Raw genomic sequence first — 22,727 nt, forward strand, 5'->3', positions numbered from 1 at the left:
TTTTAACAGAATATCTAACCAAAAAGCATTAAAAAATTGTGTCTTTAACATTAGGTACTTAAAAGTCTTTATATGATTATTATAGGGTCAACTATATAGTACAAGCTTTTCTGCAAATATTTTTCCCCTGCAATAGCATTTTGATTCAAAGGGAAATGTTCTGGTACAAAAGTTAGACAACAACACAGCATGTGAAGACATTGAACATTTTAAACAATCCTATTATCATCAAGTTCCTTTTTGATGAGTCTGCTTCTGGAAGGAAGAAAGGAAGGAAGGAAGGAAAAAGAAAGGAAAGAAAGAAGAAAAAGAAGAAAGGGAAAGAGCAAGAAAGACAAGAGAAAAAAGGGGGAAGGGCAGGGAGGGAAAGGGAGAGGAGGGGAAAGCTAAATTGCAAGAAAATAAAGAGGAAATTATTTAAATTCACAAATTACTTTGCATCTCACACACACACACACACACACACACACACACACACTCAGACCCCAAGCCAAATTAGCAACTGTTTCCATCCAAGTGACAATCCCAAGCCATTCATCATCCAACATGCTGGAGTTGTTGATAAGAGGGTGCAAGAACTGGATGAGGGTTTGGGCAGGATGACTTTTATACACTGAGATATAAGTGCCAAGATTCTGTGACTACGCTAGTAACATTGGTGGTAACAGTAGTAACAATGTCACAGAAAATTCCAAAAATTTTACCTGTAAAGCTCATTTTGTCCTCAGAGCATTGGATAAATCATTGGATAATGATTTAGTCATTATTATTAGTTAATATTAACAAATGAGTAAACTAAAGCACAGACAGATTTAGTTAGTTGTCCAATATGACATACTTCGTCAATGAAGCTCAGATTTCCAATAAGGCAGCCTGAATAAGCCATTATATTTCCTTTTTCTGCTGCCTTCTATTAAATGTTTTCAGGCAGTGAAAATCATTTACATTGTACAGATTTGGTTTCCACTTACTTTCTTAATAACTCTGATTATATTTCTTAACAGTTGCTTAATAAGGAGGGAAAAGGCATGCAGACAATTCATGCAATACAACTGGGAAGCTTACCGTTGAAGAAACCCTCTTTCTCCCTCTGGAAATCTATCGTTTCCAGTTATCTATTCACCATAGTCTATGAAAAAAGAAAATCAATTTACCTTTGCAAAGTCTTTCTGAAAAGTCAACAATGACTTACCTTTTAAAATGCTAAACACAAAATATTTGTAAATAACAACAGGATCTCTACTCTGGGATTTTAATATTACTGTAATTTTAACATTTAGGGCTCTAAGGGACCTAAGGTCTTAACCGACTTAGGTATGAATTTAACAAAGAGGAAAATGTCAAATATTTTGTGGTGACCACAAGACTAATTGTCTCCATGACAGAAAATCTGTGGAGGCTCAATGAACCCATAATCTCAGCAAATCATCTTCTGAATTCACTTGCTAGAGAAGCATAGACCAAGGACTGAGACGGAGGATATTACCACCACTCCTGGAACACAACTGTGGGTGAGGAGCATCAAGTCAAATAATACAGAGTATATAATGTTTTTCAGGTTCCTTATTTTCCTCTTCCATAAATCAGAAGTCTGCTTATTCTATGTCTCAAATAAATGCTCATCAGACTACCACAAGCAAATGGGTTACCAGTAACTCCCTAATTTGTAAACCCAAAGGACACACATGAATTTCTCTCCCTCCTTTTTTTTTTTTTTTAATCTCTATGGTACCACTATCTCCCATTTTTCCATCTTCAATTTCTTTTGAAGAATCCTGTCTCCTTTAACCAACCCTTTAATACAAGAATTACCACCCTCGCCCCACCGAGTTTGCAGTTTATTCACTTGGGTGGAAAATAATCCTGCCTTGTGAATTTGATTACATTGTATTCCCTACAATGAATCTAGTGTAACTAATTGTTCTCAATCTGTGAATAGATAACTGTTTCTACCAAAATAAATAAATACCCAACCTTGTGCTCTTTTCAAAGCGTTTCTCCTAGCCCAGTTTGCTGTGAAGTTTTAAATGGAGGGAGAAAAACTGAAACACAGAACTATTCTCTGCAGTGCTCTGGTTTGATTTCAATCCTGGAAACAGCAATCACCCTGCACTTCAGCTCCCCAACTCAAACAGCTTTTTGGAACAGCTCACAATCCTGTTACCAACAAAACAATTTCTACATAAGATGATCTAGGAGTTGGCAATGGAGGGTGTATGTGTTTGACATTTCATCCTTACCCCTACAAGGTTCACCCTGCTTCTTGTTCAGATTTAGTATTATGTCCTAGAGGGCCAGAGCAGCACAAAAACCTGGATGCCCCCCCAAAGTTATTTTTAATAGTGATTATGAAGCACTTTGTAGTTGCTGTATTTCAATTATAAAGCAGTTTCCTCAGCCATATTCTGATCTAAACCTTTTTATGGCTCAATTACCCAGGTGAAAGGAGGTGGGGAGGGCACAGTTCTGACTCCAGCTGGGATTCTAGGGTCCGGGCCTGGGTAGCAGGGGAGTGGGAGGACCTGCCCGGAGCTATGCAGGATGAGCTGAAGGAAGCCAAGATTTGAATTTTGTAAGTAAGGGAAACTTTAAATAGTCAAGTTGAGGAGTGGATAGAGGGTCAGGCAACTAGGTAAGATGAAGTACATTAATTCTTCAAGGCAAAGGTCATCTTTTGTTGAATTGCTTTTGTGGAGTGGGAGTTGGGGGAACTGGGAAATCTATTAATATTCCATTTGGATTGGGAATTTTTACCTCTTCTCTATCAACATGGTGGTTTTACCCATCTTAGACGAACTATTGAGATCATAGGAATGTGTCTTAGAAATTAGAACCAAAAAATCTGCTGTTGTGTTTCTTACCCATACTTTAATTTTGATGCCTGGAAAAAAACTAAGGGCAAAACTATCATCTTTGGGTTACTGAGGGTCTGGGACATCCCATCAAGTAAATGAAGACACTTGCCAGCAGTAGGGCCACGTTGAATATAAAATGTGGCTGGTCTTCCAGGAACACAGACTCGAGTTCTGTTCAAAATGATGATGAACTTAGAATTAATGAGGTTTATATTTAGAATAGTTAAGGTCATCATTGAAATTACAGTTGACCCTTGAACATCATGGGAATTAGGGGTACCAAACACGTGTTTGAAAATTCATGTATAACTTTTGACTCCCCCCAAACTTAACTACTAAGAGCCTACTATTGAGCCTCACTGATAACATAAATAGTTGATTGACACATATTTTGCATGTTATATGTAATATACACTGTACTCTAACAATAAAGCAAACTAAAGAAAACATTATTAGGAGAATAAGGAATAAATTTACAGTATGGCACTGTATTGATTGAAAAGAACTGGCATAAAAGTGGACTTACCTAGTTCCAACTTTTGTTCAAGGGTCAACTGTATTTCATTACATTAGACTGCATTTATGCAACTTTTTATGACAATTCCTTTATTAAATTAAATTCTCCTTTTATTTATCCACCAGGAGAATTTTAGTGTTTGATTAAGAAAAACTCAATTAAAATAAGTGGATTATCAACGAAAATATCAGTAAGTTAGCAATAGAATTAATAATTGCTTATTGACTTGTCTGTGTCCCCTAAGTATGGTATAAGTTCCATGAAGGTGATGATGTGACCTTTTTTTTAAGTGACAACAACACAGCTTAGGGCATAATAAATACTCAATACATATTTGCTGAAACAGATGAAAGTCAATGAAGCACTAAGTATATTAGCAGTTAAGCATTTATATTCTTTAACATTTGGAACTTTTAAAAGTGCTTTAACTTTTAAACCGTATCTGCTGAATAACAAGAATATTGGATCAAATGTAGTCACCGATATTTTGATGCCCCAGTAGTCATTCAAAGGTAATTTTTTAAAGACTTTATTTATTTATTTGATAGAAAAAGAGAGAGATCACAAGGAGGCAGAGAGAGCAGGGGGGTTGGGGGTGGGGAAGCAGGCTCCCTGCTGAGAAGAGAGCCTGATGCAGGGCTCCATCCCAGGACCCTGGGATCACAACCTGAGCCAAAGGCAGAGGCTTTAACGTACTGAGCCACCCAGGTGCCCCTCAAAGGTATTTTTTAAATGAAAGCTGGATATTTATAGAATCCAACCAGGATTTTTGGATTATTAAGTGCAATAAGTCCTTAATATGATGAATTCCTCTAATAGTACACAGTGTTCATTGAATTAACAAGATCTAGAAGATCTCTCTAAAAGAAACTGAAAGGGAAGAGATGGTAGATGAATAGCAGAGCTAACAGGAGCTGAGCACAGTTGTTGGACCATATTTGCTGAGAGACTTCAGGGTTTCCCTTTGAAGCTGCATACAAAAGATGCTTCAGTGATGTATATTTGCTCAGATCCCTACTCTCTTATGGGCATAATTTGCCACTTTACTCAGCACTATACAAAAAAAGGGATGACACTTTAAAGATGCCAGAATCCTGGGAAGAAAATATAAAAAAGAAAAGAACAATATATTTGCCACAACCTCCTACCACACATGTAATATACACCCTATTGGTTCTTCCTTCTGGATATGTTTTGTTCTAGAGGTAAATAAGAAATGTTCTTCCATCTTACCTCTTCTTTTATTCTTGTTTGTTAATAAGGAAAAGATATAAAGTCTCAAAGCAAAAAAAAAAAAATGAAGTCCTAGACAAAGTGGAAGCCTCAGGCAAGAAACAGAACATTTGGCTAATCTTTATCTTTTCATAGGCACATTTTCCTTACAGATGAGCCTGTTACCTACCTTATTTAGGGTCCCTTATTTATGGATCTTTCTATCTTGTCTATGGGTATTTCTCAGAAAAGGTGTACAATATAAGGAAAGCAAATAATGCCAAGCTGGCTAAAGGAAAATGGAGAAAATTTTCTCAACATGTATGGACTATGGAAACACTTTACATATCTTCTGTGAACTCCTTTTGAAAAAGGATGCCTAAAAAGAAACTCATTTTTAAAAATTAGAACAAAAACTCAGAAGACTTTTAGAAGAGTGTCTATAAGATGAAAATGAGAATATTTTTCCAAATACTAAGATGAATGATCACAGTGACGAGAATAAATATACACGACTAATAAGGTAATATAAAACCCTAGAAAATGCAAAAGCTGTATAAGAAAGTCACAATGTAAACATGAAACAAGATGAAATGTAGCATGATTTTGAGAAATGGAGAGAAAGAGAATCTATTTGATCAGACACTAAATAATTCTCTTTCAAATAATACTGCTTATGACACAGAATTACATTTTCTATTTTCAGTTTGGTCTTTACTGAGCAATATTTATACAATCATGATTTTTAAAATTATTTTTATTATTTGAAAAATTTTAGATTCAAACTATAGAGCAAGCATTTCAAGATATAAAGATATAGTTACAGGACAAAACGTAAACATTATATACTTGATGAGATCAAATGAGTGAGAATGCTTACAGAGTTTAGGAGCTAGAGGGAGAAAAGAATAAACAGAAGTACAGGGTCCCAAATTTTCTTATTTAAGTAATGGGAGAAGAATTGATTATATAGAGACAGAGCACTAAACCAATTACTCAAAGTAATCAAGTCAATCAAGCTGAACCAATAACCAATAGAAAAAATATTAAACATCTTAAGAGCTAAGAAAGAAAAACCATATTTAAAATTCAAAAATAACAAGATGATAATACCCACTAAGAACAAAATAACATAAGAATATGGATAGTGCAAGATACATTTTCAGCTTTCACGCTGGGGACTCAAGAAATAACATCCAAAGTTAATAAATCATGAGGAGGAGTCATAACTAGATTGCTCAAATATAGGAAGTAATCAAAAGAAGAACTACATTAATATCACATTAGAAGGATTGCTTCTAGGGAAGAGGTATCAGAGGTAGAGAGTGGACAAGTTAAATTTTCCTTTTCATTTTATAATCTTCTGTTACCTTCTGAATGTTCCCCCCCTATAATATAGATATGCAATTTTTATTACATAAAAAAGGTAAAATACTTCCTGATAATTAGCTTAACATTCTCTTCAGTGATATTATCCCCAAGTGCATTCTTACTAAGGAGAAAATGAACATACTGACAGAGGCAGAAATACCAAACGAATGCTGTAATTAATATTATGATGAGTAGAATCATCAGGAATCCAAACATGTCAACTGAAATTCATGAAAAGACATATATTTTAAGTTAATAGAAGAGCAATAGTTTCTTATATTTTTATCTTTTCTAGTATCATGGAATTTGATTTTTAAATACAAATTAACAAATTATGGAAAATGGTATAACATACATCATTGTATATTCCAAGAAAACTACTATTAATACAATAATCATCAACATTAGAAAAGAATCTGAGCTGCTACAAGGAGGTAGCATTTAATGTCCTTCATCTCCAGATTGGTAAACTATGAGGCCACTGGCTTATCTTTTTTTTTTCCTGTATCTCTCTCTAAACTCGTTCCAGGCAATATCTCAGCAGAAAAGAGCAGAATCCTCCATCTGCCGTTTTTGAAAAGATGCATGCGGACAGCCGGGAGGGGTTTGTTGTTTGAGTTCAGGAGCTCCTTATCAGAGAGACAACAAATGCATGCTGGGAGAGAGATTACAGAACTTGCAGATTCCATCATCCCCACCTCCAATGTACATCCATCAAATGAAGCTACAAGGGCAGAACACGAAATGGAAACCGGGCTTCCCATTCATACTGAATATATGAACCGTTACTTGTTTATAAACTCTTTGCTATAATCAGTTATGATTTAAATATACCTGATAGTAACTGAAAAAAACAGGGAAATGAGGGCAAAATTCATGTGTGTGTGTGTTTTTTTCTTCCACTTCAATTAAGAAATAAACATAGATTCTAGATTGGGTTTTCTCATAGTTAGGGTTTACTAGGAAAGCTTTTCATTTCGCCTGTTCTGGAAACACCTTATAAAGTTCTAGAGCATTTCCCTGCTTTGGTAAGTACCATATAACATACCCAAAACACATTACAGTTACAAAGATGATTAACTTTTGCTCATTCCTAGGGAGTCACTGTTCTGAATGGCAATTGTCAGTATAGAATATATTAATTGAAGAAATGTTAAGTTATTGTAATGTTACTGGGCTCAATATGTCCTCACCCCAGGACTAGTGTATAAGAATCTCCTGGAGTTCCTAAAACAGCATAAAACATAAACCTCCCTTCAATAGGTGATGGTTATCATACATTAGAGTACATTAGAGCTGAAATTTAAAGTATTCAACAACTGGTATGGTAAGCTACTCACTAATCAGAATGAATGTTGACCTAGCTTGAGCCAACACTGGCTGGAAACAACCAGTATCAGCCTGTATCCAGGGCAACACCAATGAACAGATCTGCTATATTTTTAATAAAGCAAATATAATAATTTACAATCCTCCAAATACAGTGAAATACAGTATTTGCAAGTTAACTGGAAAAATAAGTACATACAAATTCAAATAAGCACAACTCACCTCTACAGTTTGCCCAATATACAGAACTGAATTGACACCCGAAATTTGGAAAACACATTTTTTTGCAAGTGCTTTCTTCACTGCACCAAAAACACTATATTTGGAAAGAAAAAAAATAAATAAAAGCAATGTCCTCATGACCTGAGCCAAAGGCAGACACTTAACCAACTAAGCCACCCAGGTGTCCCAAGACCATATTTTTTGACTCTTGTCCCTTTCTTGCCCTGCGTCCCTTATTCCATAAAATTTTGCTAAAGAGCAATCATTCAAGAAATCACATATACATGAATCCCTTTCGCAGGCTCTATGTTTAGAGAACCAAACTGAAGACATTATTTCATAAAGTAGCAATAACAACTTCAGTAGATAGGGTTTTTCTGTGTGTGTGTGTGTGTCTCCCCGCCCTCACCCCTATATTCATTCCCATTCCTCTTTTCTATAGCACTCACACCTTCCTCTGGGGATTCCTCCTCTGTTACATGTGGGCTTGATGGGGCTGTCAATCAGGCATGCCTCATGCCCTTCTCCCTTCTGCTCATTGGTGTTCAGATAATCATGTGAAAAACAGGAAAAGTGAATTCTAAGTCCCTTGTTGAAGTAAACAAAAGGAAGGTACAAAAGTGGAAACCATCGCAGGAAATAAGACTAGAATCCAGAAGAGTAAAAATAATAAGGACAGAGTGGGAAAAACATCACTTAGATAGGGCCTACCATAGGACAGGTACCATTCTTTTTTTTTTTTTTTTTAAAGATTTTCTTTATTTATTTGACAGACAGAGATCACAAGTAGGCAGAGAGACAGGCAGAGAGAGAAAGAGAGGGGGAAGCAGACTCCCCACTGAGCAGAGAGCCCAATGTGGGGCTCGATCCCAGGACCCTGGAATCATGACCTGAGCCCAAGGCAGAGGCCTTAACCACTGAACCATCCAGGTGCCCCAGGACAGGTACCATTCTAAGCCCTTTTATGTATTAACTAATTTCATCCTTATGATAACCCTGTGAGTTAAGAAAACTTATGTCCACTTTATAGATGGGGCCAATAAGGCACACAACAGTCAAATTACTTACATAAGGTCACAAACCTAGGGAACAGAGGAGCTTGGATTCTAACCTAATTGGTCTGGTTCTGTACTGGTAACCAATCTTATAAAAAACTGATCCCAGACCCCTCCAAATCACTTCTTGCTGAACATCTGAGACCAGCAGAGATAATGACTCATTCCAAGTAAAGAACCACCCCTTAGTCACTGCCTGAGAGCAGGAGGTATATCAAAAGCCAGCTTTTCTCTCATGTTAACCAAAACCGGAAGTCAAATGGAGTCACTTAGGTTGAAATGGAGTCACTTAGGTCCTATACTCTTGGACTGTTGCTTAAAGACTAGAACTGGAGGGGCACCTGGGTGGCTCAGTGGGTTAGGCCGCTACCTTCGGCTCAGGTCATGATCTCAGGGTCCTGGGATCAAGTCCCGCATCGGGCTCTCTGCTTGGCAGGGAGCCTGCTTCCCTCTCTCTCTCTCTCTGCCTGCCTCTCCGTCTACTTGTGATTTCTCTCTGTCAAATAAATAAATAAAATCTTAAAAAAAAAAAAAAAAAAAAACTAGAACTGGAAAGCCAAAGCCTAGATTCAGATTATAGCCCAGAGGCTTCTAACCTTGGTTAAGAGTTCTCAGAATTTCTAGGAATCAAGTCCATGCTATCTAGCAGGTTTTCATGGGAGATGAATTGCCAGAAAAACCTGAACCTGTCGGAAAGGACCTTGTGGTTACTCAGTGCTAAGCTGATCCCCAGTCCCCAGTAACCAAGTCCACATCAGCTGAGCTCCTAAAGCAGTGCAGTCCCCAAAAGAGAGATTCTCCCCTGTACCTCTCTCTGATAGATTTTTTTTTCTTTGTAGCTAAGGACAATGGAACTGGGAGTTCCCTCACAGGTTGAGCCTAAGGCAGCCAGATGGGTGACCAATTACTCACTGTTTGGCCAAGGAAATTCAACAGAACATCTACACATCATGCACACCACTCTGAGATTCCGATGGAGCTGGAGGGCCATGCCTAACAGTGACTTTGGGTAAGGACAATTTTAGTTCAGAGTTATTTGCATTATTTGCCTGGAGCATTTTTTTAAATGTAGAGATGGGAAAAATAGGACTTTCACATCCTGAAAAGTCAAAGGGTGAAATACAGTAGACTATCCTTTTTTTGTTTTTTGTTTTTCCTCTTTTGCTCAGCTTGTATCACCAGCCTTCTCCTTCTGGTATTTGCACCGTCTCTTGTTGGTGGCTCTTGTCCTTCAGTTCTATGTGGTTCTGCCACTGTTAATGAGCTTTGCTCCTTCACTTCTTTCTTACTGGAATCATCCAACCCAGTCAGTGGTACTCAGGGTTCCCCATCCCTCTGCCCCAGTAACTAGTGCTGGACTGGAGAGAAGACCTGAATAAAGCCAATTAGAATTTTTCTTGAAGTTGTATACACATTAGAAGATACCTGTGGGGAGCCAGGCTCTTTCGAGCTATATGGAAAATGTCCACATTTGCCACAGAAGAAAAGGAGGTCACTACAACAGAGGCAGGCAGAGCTGAGAGATGAAAAGAGAGGAAATGGGAAAAACATCCTTGGAGATTTAGCCGTGTATAATGCCAAGGACTTCCTACTTTTATGAGTCAATAAAAATCAGTTTGAGTTGGATTTCTGTTTATTAAATTAGTTGGAGTTGGACTTCTATAACGTACTGCAAAAGGATTTGACGAACACCTTAACTAAGTCTAAGAAGTCTTCAAAGAGCAGAACTTCACATTATCCAGAGGAACTGCAAAATATAGTCAAATCCTTAAATTGGTAGCACACAATTTAAAACAAATTACATGGATTTTTTTTTCTTTGTAGCTAAGGAAAATGACCTACATAAATATGAAGCTATGCCAACCTGACTCTCAAGAGAGTGACAACCGAGAAGTCAGCTAAGAGACTTTAAAATGATGGTTAATATTGCCCCCATGGGAAACCTAGAGGATTCATGTTAGGGTAGAACTCTGTTCTAATAAGCACATATGGACATAAAAATTGACATTTTTATAAGCAAGTATCATTAAAATGAAAACAAACACAGAAAGGGGAAGATACATAATAATGTTAAGCAGTTTGTTCACATTTATAAACCAAACAATATTATACTTACCAAAAATATTAGCTATTATTGTGCAAAGGGAGATTTTAAAGTCATGGACATTGGGGAGATCAAAAGAGCATTTACTCATTATTTATGGGCAAATATCAAGCAAAGCAGTGGTTACACAGATATATAAAGCACTGTGCTAATTTAGAAAGTGACAATTTAATCAGCAGGTGCAATACGTACACTTTACAAAAAACCCCCGAAATCTCTAAGTGAAAGAATATTATAGTTTCAAAAAGAATGGAATAGATACAAAATGTAATAGGAGTTCAGAAGAGAAAGTATTCATGTGTAGTTTCAATGACTAGATGAGGTGTCTTCCAGGGAGGAAGCAGAACTTGGTCTGAGCCTTAAGGAGAAGGTAAAATCTGCACAGGAAGGAACAGAGTCTTAGGCACAGCAGCTATCACAGGGTGAATGAACAGGTGGCAGGAGTAACAATCTGTCATGGTGGAAGTTTGTGGAATTACTCAAAAAAGTAAACTTATCTCAGATTGTGATGGGATTTGAATGCCAGACTAAGGAGTTTGTGCTTTATCCTAACAGGGATTCGGTAGAATTATTATCTTTTTATTTTTAAAAAAAGATTTTATTTATTTATTTGACAGAGAGAGATCACAAGTAGGCAGAGAGGCAGGCAGAGAGAGGGAGAAGCGGGGAGATGCGGGGCTCGATCCCAGGACCCTGAGATCATGATCTGGGCCGAAGGCAGAGGCTTAACCCACTGAGCCACCCAGGTGCCCCATCAGTGGAATTACTTTGAGCTAAAAGGTGATAGGATGAAAACAGTAATCAACAATCATGATTAAGGTTTCAGGAGGGACTGTGGGGTAGGAAATCTAGGATTGTTCCAGTGGAAAGCAAAGAATGAGGACTGATAGGGCTTTATGAACTGTAGACAGAGGAAAAAGTCAGAGAAAGCTGCCAAAGTCTTCTAAAATTATGGGTCTGGGAGAATTTCACCAGTAATAAAGAAAGAAGTAAATAAAACAAAGTTCTTTGGGGAAGGTAAGTGATAAATTTAGTTATATGAAATTTGAACTTGAGATGATGAAAAATTCCAGGAAAAAATGTCAGTCAAGTAATTTCGAATGTGACCCCAAGGCCTAGGGAGTCATTAGGTCTAAGGATATGAATTTGGGATTTATATGCAGCTACCAGCAGAGGCCATAAGACAGCACAAGGGTAGAAATATGGTATTTAAAAATGCATCGGGGTATGAGGACAGACCAGAAAGAGGAGCTGGTAAAAGAAATAGAGAGGTGAGAAAGAAACAAGAGGTTTGCTTTTTCTTTATCCATTTTGTCTGAACTGAGAAAGAAAGAAACCAATGCAAAGTAATAGGTGGAATTTGTCACAAAGGAAACACGGGAATGAGAAAGGTTCTGAGTTTGTGAATGTGCATGTTTCCAAGCCTAACGCATGAATGGACTTAAAGACCAAGAAGTTAGCCTTGGAACTGAGAACTGACTTCTTTATTTGACAGACAGAGATCACAAGTAGGCAGAGAGGCAGGCAGAGAGAGAGGAAGGGAAGCAAGCTCCCTGCTGAGGAGAGAGTCCAACGTGGGGCTCAATCCCAGGACCCTGAGATCATGACCTGAGCCGAAGGCAGAGGTTTAACCCACTGAGCCACGGAGGTGCCCCGAGAACTGACTTCTTAAGGTGGAAAACAGCTTAACAGAAAAGACACTGAATTACTTCAGAAAATGAGAGAACTTAAGCCTGACAGAGAGCCTTAAACTTCTCAAGAAAAAAAAAAAAATCATCTACCTCTAGATAGATGGTCATGCTAAGTCCAGGTAAGAGAAATAGTTGCGTTGGAGAATAATCCATCAAACCGGTTCTCTATATTTTGTTTTTCAGCTGAGGAACTCACAGGTGATATCCACGTGTTCATTGGCATATCCAGATTTGGATGCATGACCCTATCTATCTCTCCTACTCCAGGCCCTAATACATACACAAACACACCATGCACCACACACAATTTTTCAGAAAAAATAATATCAAGGTGGGCATCTTTGTAGGATGTAAGGAATGGGATTTATAAGTACATATTACAAGCATATAAGTAATGATCATTTCTTATGAATTGTGTAGTAAATAAGGTAGTCTGTGGAAGATTCCAAAAAACCCATTGGGTTTGCCATTACTTTGATCCTTTCTATTCCTGGCGATAATCCACATTAAGATGCAATAAATGAGAAAGATGTGATTATGGGGAAAACCTAGAATCTACTCAATTGCAAAACTCGGTCTTCTAATTAGCATTAGCAAAAAAAAAAAAAAAAAAAAAAAGACTTATGACATGTTTTGGCATTGTGACACCATGATTGAAAACTATCACTTCAAAGAGTTAACAGTGATTCATATTGATTCTCAACAGCAGTGAAGGCCCAGATGAGAGTTAGCACTGTTTCTTAGCATGGTTTTTGAAATTTTATTTCTTATGAAGAGAAGATAGCAATAAAGAAATAATGTTTTTCCTATGCCGTGTTTATGAGCTATGTGTGTTGGGTGGTAGTACTGTAATGGATTTCTTTTTATGGACTTGTTTTTGGTAAGAATGTTTTTTTAACTCTTAAAAAGGTGAGTCATATACTATTAAATCACAAGGAAATGTTCCCAATAGAATCTGAGGATTCCCTTATAGTTAAGAAAAATAAGCATATACTATATAATTCAAACTGGAATATTTGGGGAATGAAAAGGAGTCAGTATAATAATCTCATCAAGTCAATGGTGGTGAATACCACCATAAAATAGGACAGTCCTAGGCATACCAGGCCATCTGTTCCAGTCCTTAATAGTGTAAGAAGAGCTCAAATGTTCTTGGTTGCTTCATGAATTGACACTTATAAATTCTGGCATTCCCTCTGGGAGGTGGCAGACACTGTAACTGAAAGTCTGGGAGGGGAGAGGATCTTTTTCCAAAAGATGACACCCTAATTCTGTGTTAACCATGTGGAATTATCCCTTAGTTCTCTTCTATGAGGTACTGGGAATATATTAAAAATGGCACTCAAATAGTCATAAGCCCAGAATTGTCATTTTGGCTATGTCTGTAAAAATTTTAAGATAAAACTATCTATTTCTTATATTAGAGAGTATATTAAGTGTAATTTAATGACTTCTAATGCCTTCTAATGGCTCAGGTGTTAATTCAAATCAATAGTTATCAAAAACTGTCATGTGCTGGGAAACGTGTGAGGTTGTTAGAGATGCAAAGATGAATAAAACATACACTCTGTCCTCTGGGAACTGAAAATGGAAGGAAGGTAAGTAAGCAAACAGTCTGTATGATAGGAGTTACAGTCCAAAATGTACATGTTCAAGATCTGAAACAGAAATAGAGGGGCATTGAAGGCGGTATTCTTCTTTGTTTAAAAGGAAGGGAAGAATGCATAACGATGAGGAAGAATGACAGAAATTTTATCAGCATGGGGAGTAAAGTTTGCGCCGGGAGCCTCTAAATGTCTACAAAATTAGACAAAAACCCATAGTTGAGAATGAGTGAATGTGAGATAACATTGGGACATTAAGGATGGCAACAAAGTCTGGAATTGCTGCTGTGGGAAATTTGGCGGAATATTGCTAACCAAAGGAAAGAAATGGGTAGTCTTGGGGCTTAGGTGAGAAGAGAAACTATGAATTTGTAGTTGCACTAAAGTAGATTTTGATCCAATATGCTCCAGAAAAAACGGGCTAATAACGTGTTGCAAATCAGAGGACAGATCAGAGGACCAATGAGGCCCAGGGAATGTAGATCCAACGTAGCTAAAGATGAGAAGGCAAGGACATTAAGGTAGTGGTGATTTTTGCAACCTCGAGTGAAATACAAAACTGTGTATAGGCAAGGATCACCAAGGGCTGCTGACAACACAAAATGTTCAACAAACTTATTTGCTTACTAATGAAAGTCCTCAGCATGAGATATTCCTGCCAAAAAATTAAACTGAAGTTGATCAAGCCTCCATATCTAATTACCAGTTTACAAGAACAAAAAACAAGGGAAAGAGGAACATGACAGAGCACATTATGGAGCACGGGGTAGAGCAAAATCCAGACTGCGGGAAAAGCAATAGAACAAATAGTTCAGTTTCTATAACAAATAAGTTACAGTAAAGAAAAAAAGAGATTTTTAAAAAAAGATTTGATTTATTTATTTGACGAAGAGAGATCACAAGTAGGCAGAGAGGCAGGCAGAGAGAGAGGAGGAGGACCCCAGGATCATAACTGAGCTGAAGGCAGAGGCTTAACCCACTGAGCCACTGAGCCACCCAGGCACCCCAGATAAAGAGAGATTTAAAGGGCATATTAGCCAATTGCAGTGTATGGACTTCGTTCAAATGAACTTTAAAACATTATGAAACAAGAGAAATGGGATTATTTCCTGGATGCTTGATGATATTAAGAAGTTGTTAATTTTTAGGTGTAATGATGGGCTTCTAATATTTTAAAGCAGAGTATCTATTATATATATACATATACAACTGGAATGAGAAGGAGAAGGAGAGAGATTGAGAGAGGGAGAGAGTGGTAAATATTTACAAGTAAAATGATACAGTATCAAAACCCTTATTTGTTTCAAAACAATCCATTTTGGCAGACAGAGGGCATATATGAAATAAGATCGGCCAAGATGGATCTTGCAGGCATATAATTCTATTATACCATTTTCTCTGCTTTCATGTTTGAAAATTTCCATTGCAACACACAAAGAAATGTGGAAGAATATTTCATTCAAGTGAACAGCCATGAGAATTCATAGGAAGGATGCTTGAAGGAGTCATTGGAGAGGGCCAATATGCTGAAGGAAAACTGAGAGATTAAAGGACTAGAGGGCAGTCTTACTGATGTCAAAAAGTACGTGTAAGGGGAATGAGAATGTAGGAGCCGCTGTAAATTGTGCAGGCAGGGTTCAGGGTGTGGTCACAGAAGCGACTTCTTAATGCGGAGCTGAGGAAGTCAGGACCCCGAGGGACCAAGTGTGTCCGGGCCTTCGCCGAGTTTGAAAAGCCCGTAGGTAATAGCATGAATTGGGTGGAGATGTCCATGAGCCAGGAATCCAGGTGCCCATCACATGAAGGAGTAGCCTTGATGAAGATAAGAAGGTGCCCAGAATTGTGTGTCCACATCCCTATGACAGATACCAGTTGCTAGAGTATGCTCTTTTCTAATTTGTGATTCCATGTCACCTTGTCTTCGGTGTTAATTTTTGGCTCTCCAATACCAGTTATGGTTGAATGGTTTTGTTTTTTTAAAATAATATTTTATTTATTTATTTGACAGAGAGAGAGATCACAAGTAGGCAGAGAGGCAGGCAGAGAGAGAGAGAGAGAGAGAGAGAGAAGCAGGCTCTCTGCTGAGCTGAGAGACTGATGTGGGACTTCATCCCAGGACCCTGAGATCATGACCTGAGCTGAAGGCAGAGGCTTAACCCACTGACCCACCCAGGCACCCTAGTTGAATGGTTTTTTGTAAGGGTTGCTGCAAAGCTCTCTGTAACATCATTTCCCTCATTTCTTATGGCATTTCTGCCTCTTTCCAAATCTGAAGTGAACAATATTGTCAGCTACCTAATCATCAGAGAAGGGAACCTAGCTACATTGTAGTTAAGGAACAAGGTGTCATCCTTTCTAGTGTTGGGGTAATAAAGTAGTAAGGAAATTTTCACTGCATCTCAAAGGGATTGACTTTCCTTGACTTACAAAAAATTCTTCCCAAAGTATAATTCTTTTTAAGCAAAATTTTTTGTTTTTGTTTTTGATGCATAATTTTCTAAAAGTACATTTACAAATGTGAATTATGTGACTTTATCATTCCCAAGACAATTTTCTCATATAAAAGTTAACTTACTTTCTTATCTTCTGTGCATAATTGACAATTTTTCTCTATAGTACATGCTATAAAAAAAGTGCAAAAATGTAAATGCAAAGACCATTTACTGCTTAATTTTATATAAAAGTACATTTCATTTAGTCATTCCTGTTTAATGGCACACACAACCATACCCCAGTGTTTTATTGCATTATTTTTATATATCTAGACACTTTCCCCTTTGGTACTATTTAAATCCTAACTCTCTTATTTTCTACTATTGCTTGGAAAAATATAAAATGGCATTATCCAACTTTGATTAGCCAAGTACGTTCTGAAAAATAACTTCCAGGGGTGCCTGGGTGGCTCAGTTGTTAAGCATCTGCCTTCTGCTTAGGTCATGATCCCGTGGTCCTGGGATTGAGCCCATTGGGCTCCCTGCTCCCTCTTCCACTCCCCCTGCTTATATTCCTTCTCCATCAAATAAAAAACAAAACAAAACAAAAACTTCCAAAAAACATTAACATTAACATCCTGGGACACTGGGATCACCTGAGCCAAAGGCAGATGCTTAACAGACTGAGCCACCCAGGTGCCCCAGTCCTTTAAATATTAAAAAAAAATAATTCTCTATCTTGTTGTGCCACAAGCTTTAAAAACTTCTCCCAGGTGAGGATTTTCATTCTTCCTATTTCATAAAAAAATAAAAAATATAATTAATATTCAAAAGTTCTAGAATAAAAATTTTAAGTCTGGAAAAAAGGATTTTGATGGCTCTTTTTCTTACTCTAACATCTCTGTAAAGTAAGTAGGGTCTGAAATTAATACCCTAGCTTTCATGTGATGCAATACCAATAAAGACACTCTATTATTTTGGGGGCCAGAATTCATAAGCTGTGTGGGAAAAGTCAGACCTTTCTATTTAATTTCAAATTGTTTGATTGGATACAGATCTGATTTAGCTGAGAGGAGACTTAGAGGAGTTTTTCAAATTAAGCCCTATTGAATATTACTTCTCCTTACCCAAAAGTATCATTTTGGAACCTCCAAAGGGAATTTGAGTAGAACACAAGGTAAATGGGAAAGATGCTACTGCTCAGCTATGTTGGGGACAGTGGCTTTAGGCTTATTTCAGGAGGCAGGAGCAGAAGAAAAAAAGGCACGTGACTTGGCCACCATTCTCCAAATTCTACTTGTTTCCCACAGCTTTTTTTGCACTGCTAAAATTTTACATTGGAATAATGTTAGATTTACAGAAAAATTTCATAGCTTATACAGAAAGTTCCTACATACCTCTCACCTGTTTTCCCCATGGCTAATGTCTTACATTGTCAAGGTACATTTATCAAAACTAAAGAACCACCACCAATAAACTGCTTTTAACTAAACTCCAGATTTTATTAGGATTTCATTGGTTTTTATATTAATGTACTTTTTCTGTTCCAAGATCCAGGATCCCACATTGCATCTGGTCACCATGTCTCCTTTAGTCTGTGACAGCGTCTCAGTCTTTCCTTGTTTTTCATGACCTTGATGGTTTTAAAGAGTATTGGCCAAATATTTTGTAGGATATCCTTCAATTTGGATTTGTCTGTTTCTCTCATGATTAGATTGAAGATGTGAGTTTGGGGGAAGAATACTGCAGAGGTGAAGTTGCTACATCATACCAGCAAGTACATGGTATCAACATGGTTTTCATTTACCTTTTTTATATTATATACATTAGAGAAAGTTGAAGACATAGGGCTGCTGCTAGATAGGACATTTTTGTGTAAACAAGAAAAGGTGAATCTCTGAAAGAACCAACTAGAAAAGTTCAAATCCTTTCTGAGCAGCAACAGCCAGGAACCAATCCACCTTCATGGGAAATATAAACCGGCCTTCACTCTCAGATTATGTGGAATCCTTACTCAGCAATTTCTAAACACGTGTTTATTGAAAACAATTAGACCCAATCTTCACAATCCTGAAAGGTGGTTATTATTATCCCCACTTTACTGATGAAGAAACTGACCCCAGAAAAGTCAATAACACACTGAAGTTCACTTGCTAGTAAAAAGAGTGTGGATTTGATCTGTTTTGACCACCAGCACCTCTCCCTTCTCCTGGGAAATATAACCCATCCTTCCTTGGCAGGATGCTCCTTCCCCAACATTAGACACATGGTACAATTGGTAACTGCCTTCTTCTACAACAAACTCCCTGGTCCCAGGCAGGCATGTTACGCTATACACACTTGAACCAAATGGGGCTAATCCCAGACCACACTCACTGGTCTAGGGAGGGGGAATATGAGCAAGGCAGGCAAATGAAAGTCTTCCTCTGACAATTTACAGATTAAAAAGTGCAGGTTAAGAGGTGGCAGGGAGTCACTTTCTCTTTGGAAAATTGACAAGATGGAGCTGCCAATGACTATAGAAGAAGTCCTGAGGAGGAAGCTTAATAGGAGTGAATGAAGTTGATACACAGAGAAAAGGAGAGAAAATGAAGGAGAAATATAGAGATGATGGTGATTCACTCATTTCTGAGGTCCCATGCATTTCTTCTGCTTCACTTAAGTGAGACAAATTATGTTTTTCTTATATATAAAATCTTGGTTTCTCACACTGCATCTAAAAACATTCGAGTTAGTATAAAGTCCACAGCTTTGTTTCTTTTCACTAAGTCCTGACAAATTTTCTTGGTGTGTTCAACATTAGCAGAAATAAATGGGTACTTAAATAAGGAGAAAACCTGGAAGACTTGTCTCCTATTCAAATTATTTAGCCTTCAATGAATTTCCTTAGAGAAATCTGCCTTTTTATCTCATTCTGTTATCTTTACTTTGAGACTAGTTTCATTTATTCTATTTTTTTTTTAAAGATTTTATTTATTTGAGAGTAAGAAAGACAATACAAGAGCACAAGAGCAAGAGCGTAAGAGCAGGGAGAAGCAGACTTCCCACTGAGCAGGGAAGCCAGATGTGGGGGCTCCATCCTAGGACGCTAGGACCATGACCTGAGCTGAAGGCAGATACTTAACTGACTGAGCCACACAGGTGCCCCTCAGTGAATCTATTTCTTATTTGGTGGTTCTCTAGCTCAGAGCACTTTTGGGGAAATTTGCATTTGTTCCTTGAGTTGTGTTTTATTCTAGGATACATTATTTCTTTTCTGCATGCTATCAAACTCCTTAATTTCATTATTTAGTTAGCTATGCAGTGTTTGCATAGTTGCTCTGTTGTCTATTTTCATCTTACTCATGTTTGGATTGCTGGGTTCAGAACTTGTACTGGTGCTGACAGGATGAAGGTGACACCTTGACCACCTTACAACCATCCCTGAGATGTTTTTCTGAGAACCTACAGTTTTATGGTATTTTATATTCTATTTATTCAGTTGTTCTCAGCAAGAACAACTTGGGAAGAACTCAAGTGAGTCTATGACAAACTTGATTAGAATATCTGGGTTCTATACTCTCTTCTGAGATTTTTGTCATTTTCCTCTTCCAGGATTCTAGCTAATTGGAGGCATTACCCATGTCCATAAAATGAACTATAGATCTGCCCCTAAATGGAGTTTGCAGCCCAGGAACCGACCTTTCCATCAGAGACAGATCCATTGTTCTGTTTTTCTTTTTCTCTTATTTCTCCTATGTAACCATTTCCTCTGTTATTCTTCAGGATGGTAAAGAATGGTAAAGAATAGGATACCCACTCAATGTGCATCTCTCTAGTTCCAGGAGAATTAATGAAAATTCTTGGAATTCAATTATTCACTAGTTACTTCTAAAGGATAATGGTGGTATTTGGAGCATTGTCATGTTAGAGTATTCTTTTCTGATGCAGAATCTTTCCTTTATTTTTTCCCTTGGCTGTCACTTGCTTTTTGACTATCCTCCTTCTGTTGTTTGGTTGCTCCTGGTGAAAGAACATCTCTACATGTGAAAAAAATATATATATATATGCATGTATATATTAGATATTGGGGGGAAGATTCCTAACCCAAAGTTCCAAGTGCAACTGTAACTTCATAGAAAATTTCTTACTGAGCTCTCAGATGTAAGTTAAAAGCTCTGGGGATCAAAGCAACCCCCTTTGTGGTAGGTCTCACTTGTGGGATCATTCAGAAAGTCCTGTGGCAAAGGTCTATCAATCAGAGTGCTAGGATGAGGTGGGGATCATAGTAGGGATTGGAATCACTTTCTCAGATTTGGAGCTGAAGGAATGATGTCTAAGAAACCATGTTCCTGTTCGATGGGAAGGTTGAATGCAAGCACAAAGTGCAAATGCCTCGGCTAGGAAGCAAACATTGGAGGGTGGGGGGGTCCAGGACTGGCTGAACCAGGCTTTCCTTCACAAAGGGACACTGTTTCCACAGAAACACTGAACAGGGTTGGTCAGCCTTAGAACTTAGCTAACTATAATCAGAACCTTCAGTCTTTGGAGACCAGATTATGTTACCTATAATTCTTGATTTGTTTTTGTCTTTGTTAACTCCTTTCTAGATCTTCATCAGCATTTTAATAAAGTCTTTAGAAAAATCCCAGTATGACTCCAATTTGCTAAGGAACAAAAGGAAGCATTTGTTTCTATGCTTGGCCTATGGTTTTAGGCACTGTTTGTGTGGAGAACATGGTGGAGATGGCACTAGAACACTGTTCCTCTTGGAGTATGTATGGGGATGACCAAGGGGTCAAAAGAGAGTAATCTATGGGAAAGATGAAACCAAAGGAAACAAGCTAGGCCTTTTGATACAGCCTCTCCCTACTCCTCATCCTCTCAAAGGGGAATCTTAGTTCAGGACAAAGTGGAAACCTTTGGGTTTGATTTTAGCAAGGAAGACCAATTTCCTTACAGATATTAACATTTTTTCAGACTCTAGAAACCAGAGAGCAGTAATTCTTACAGTCTTCATACAAATTGCAATCTTGCCTTTACAGGGCATTTTCCCAGTAATTCAAATCCTGTCCTAATTCTATCCATACAATTTCAATCTAGGATACTATAAAGCTTATTTCCAGGTTCAAGAATTCAACTCAGCATGAATTTTAACTTTCCAAAATTTCTTCAGCTGGGGAGGAAAACTAAGGGAAGTCTCCAGATCAAACCAATTTTTCCTTAAGATACAAATCAAGCAATTTATTAATTAAAACCTTAAAACACTAGGACTAGCTATGATTATTGGGAAGAATCTAATTAGCTAATTTACAGCTTATTCCAAGCACAAATGCACTATATAGGTCATGCAAAAAGTGAGGGGGGATAGAGGCACATGCTTTTCCAAATTTTTAAACCGTTTTAACTCACTCTTCACATTTCTGATAAATTAATTCAAGTCCAATTAAACTGGATTTCACCAAACACATCAGGAGACTTTAAAAATATCTTCCCACTAATGCTAAACAGCAACTTTAGAGATGAAAATTTCAGCTCGCCAGAGTGGCACAACCAAAAGGAAATATGGTGGCAGTGGTGTGTATAGGGCATCAGCCTCTGGGCTTGGAATGACTTACCATCATCCAGAGACTTTGATCTCTGTTTTCCCCTCTGTCTGGAGACATGGGAAAAATGATCCTCAGAGAAGCTGATAAGCAGTTGAATGAAAAAGAGGGAGAGGAAAACTGGCAAGAATATTTGGCCCCATGCCCGCAGCCAGCACATTGTTCCTCCAGCCTGGGTTCTGCCAGTTCCAGGCCAGTTGGACGGCAGTGGGCAGCAGGTACGAGGTTGGACAGGCAGACCCCGACGGGACTATGACCCGACCAAATCACAGCACCTTCTGAGGCAGCCCCTTCTGAGCCCTGGACTCTAGCATAATTCACAGAACCTTAGAACTTATAGTGTTCCAGCCAGAACACGGAATGTTGGTAATGCAATCCCGGCCCGCCCCGCCCTCAGGTTTCCTAGAGCCCTGACCACTAGGTAAAGTTCGCCCACTGGGCTTGATAGATCCCTGCTACAGAACTGTGGTTTTTTCGTTTTGTTTTAAGATTTTATTTATTTATTTGACACACAGAGAGATATACAAGCAGGCAGAGAGAGAGGAAGGGAAGCGGGCTCCCTGCTGAGCAGAGCCCGGATGTGGGGCTGGATCCCAGCGCCTGGAGATTATGACCTGACCTGAAGGCAGAGGCTTAACCCACTGAACCACCCAGGTGTCCCTGTCCAACATCATTCTTGAGCCTCCTCTACATCATTTTCCTCCAGCTTTCCCAAGTAGTGCACACTACAGAATTGTTTTTGGAGCGAGG

General features: G+C 38.1%; 1 protein-coding gene across 1 annotated transcript in view; it reads right to left on the reverse strand.

Annotated features, from left to right (window-relative positions):
- PTTG1IP2 (PTTG1IP family member 2) overlaps nt 1-22,137 on the reverse strand; it is a 78,931-nt gene extending 56,794 nt beyond the window's left edge. The window contains exons 1-4 of the mRNA XM_059397557.1: nt 21,990-22,137; nt 16,536-16,582; nt 7,507-7,600; nt 6,098-6,176 (exon numbers count right to left, since the gene is read on the reverse strand). Of these exons, the coding sequence (XP_059253540.1) occupies nt 6,098-6,176; nt 7,507-7,600; nt 16,536-16,582; nt 21,990-22,137 (368 nt within the window). The remainder of the gene's footprint in view (nt 1-6,097; nt 6,177-7,506; nt 7,601-16,535; nt 16,583-21,989) is intronic.
- Between the last annotated feature and the right edge of the window lie 590 nt (nt 22,138-22,727).

Source organism: Mustela nigripes, chromosome 4 (genome assembly GCF_022355385.1).
Source record: "Mustela nigripes isolate SB6536 chromosome 4, MUSNIG.SB6536, whole genome shotgun sequence".
NCBI lineage: Eukaryota > Metazoa > Chordata > Mammalia > Carnivora > Mustelidae > Mustela > Mustela nigripes.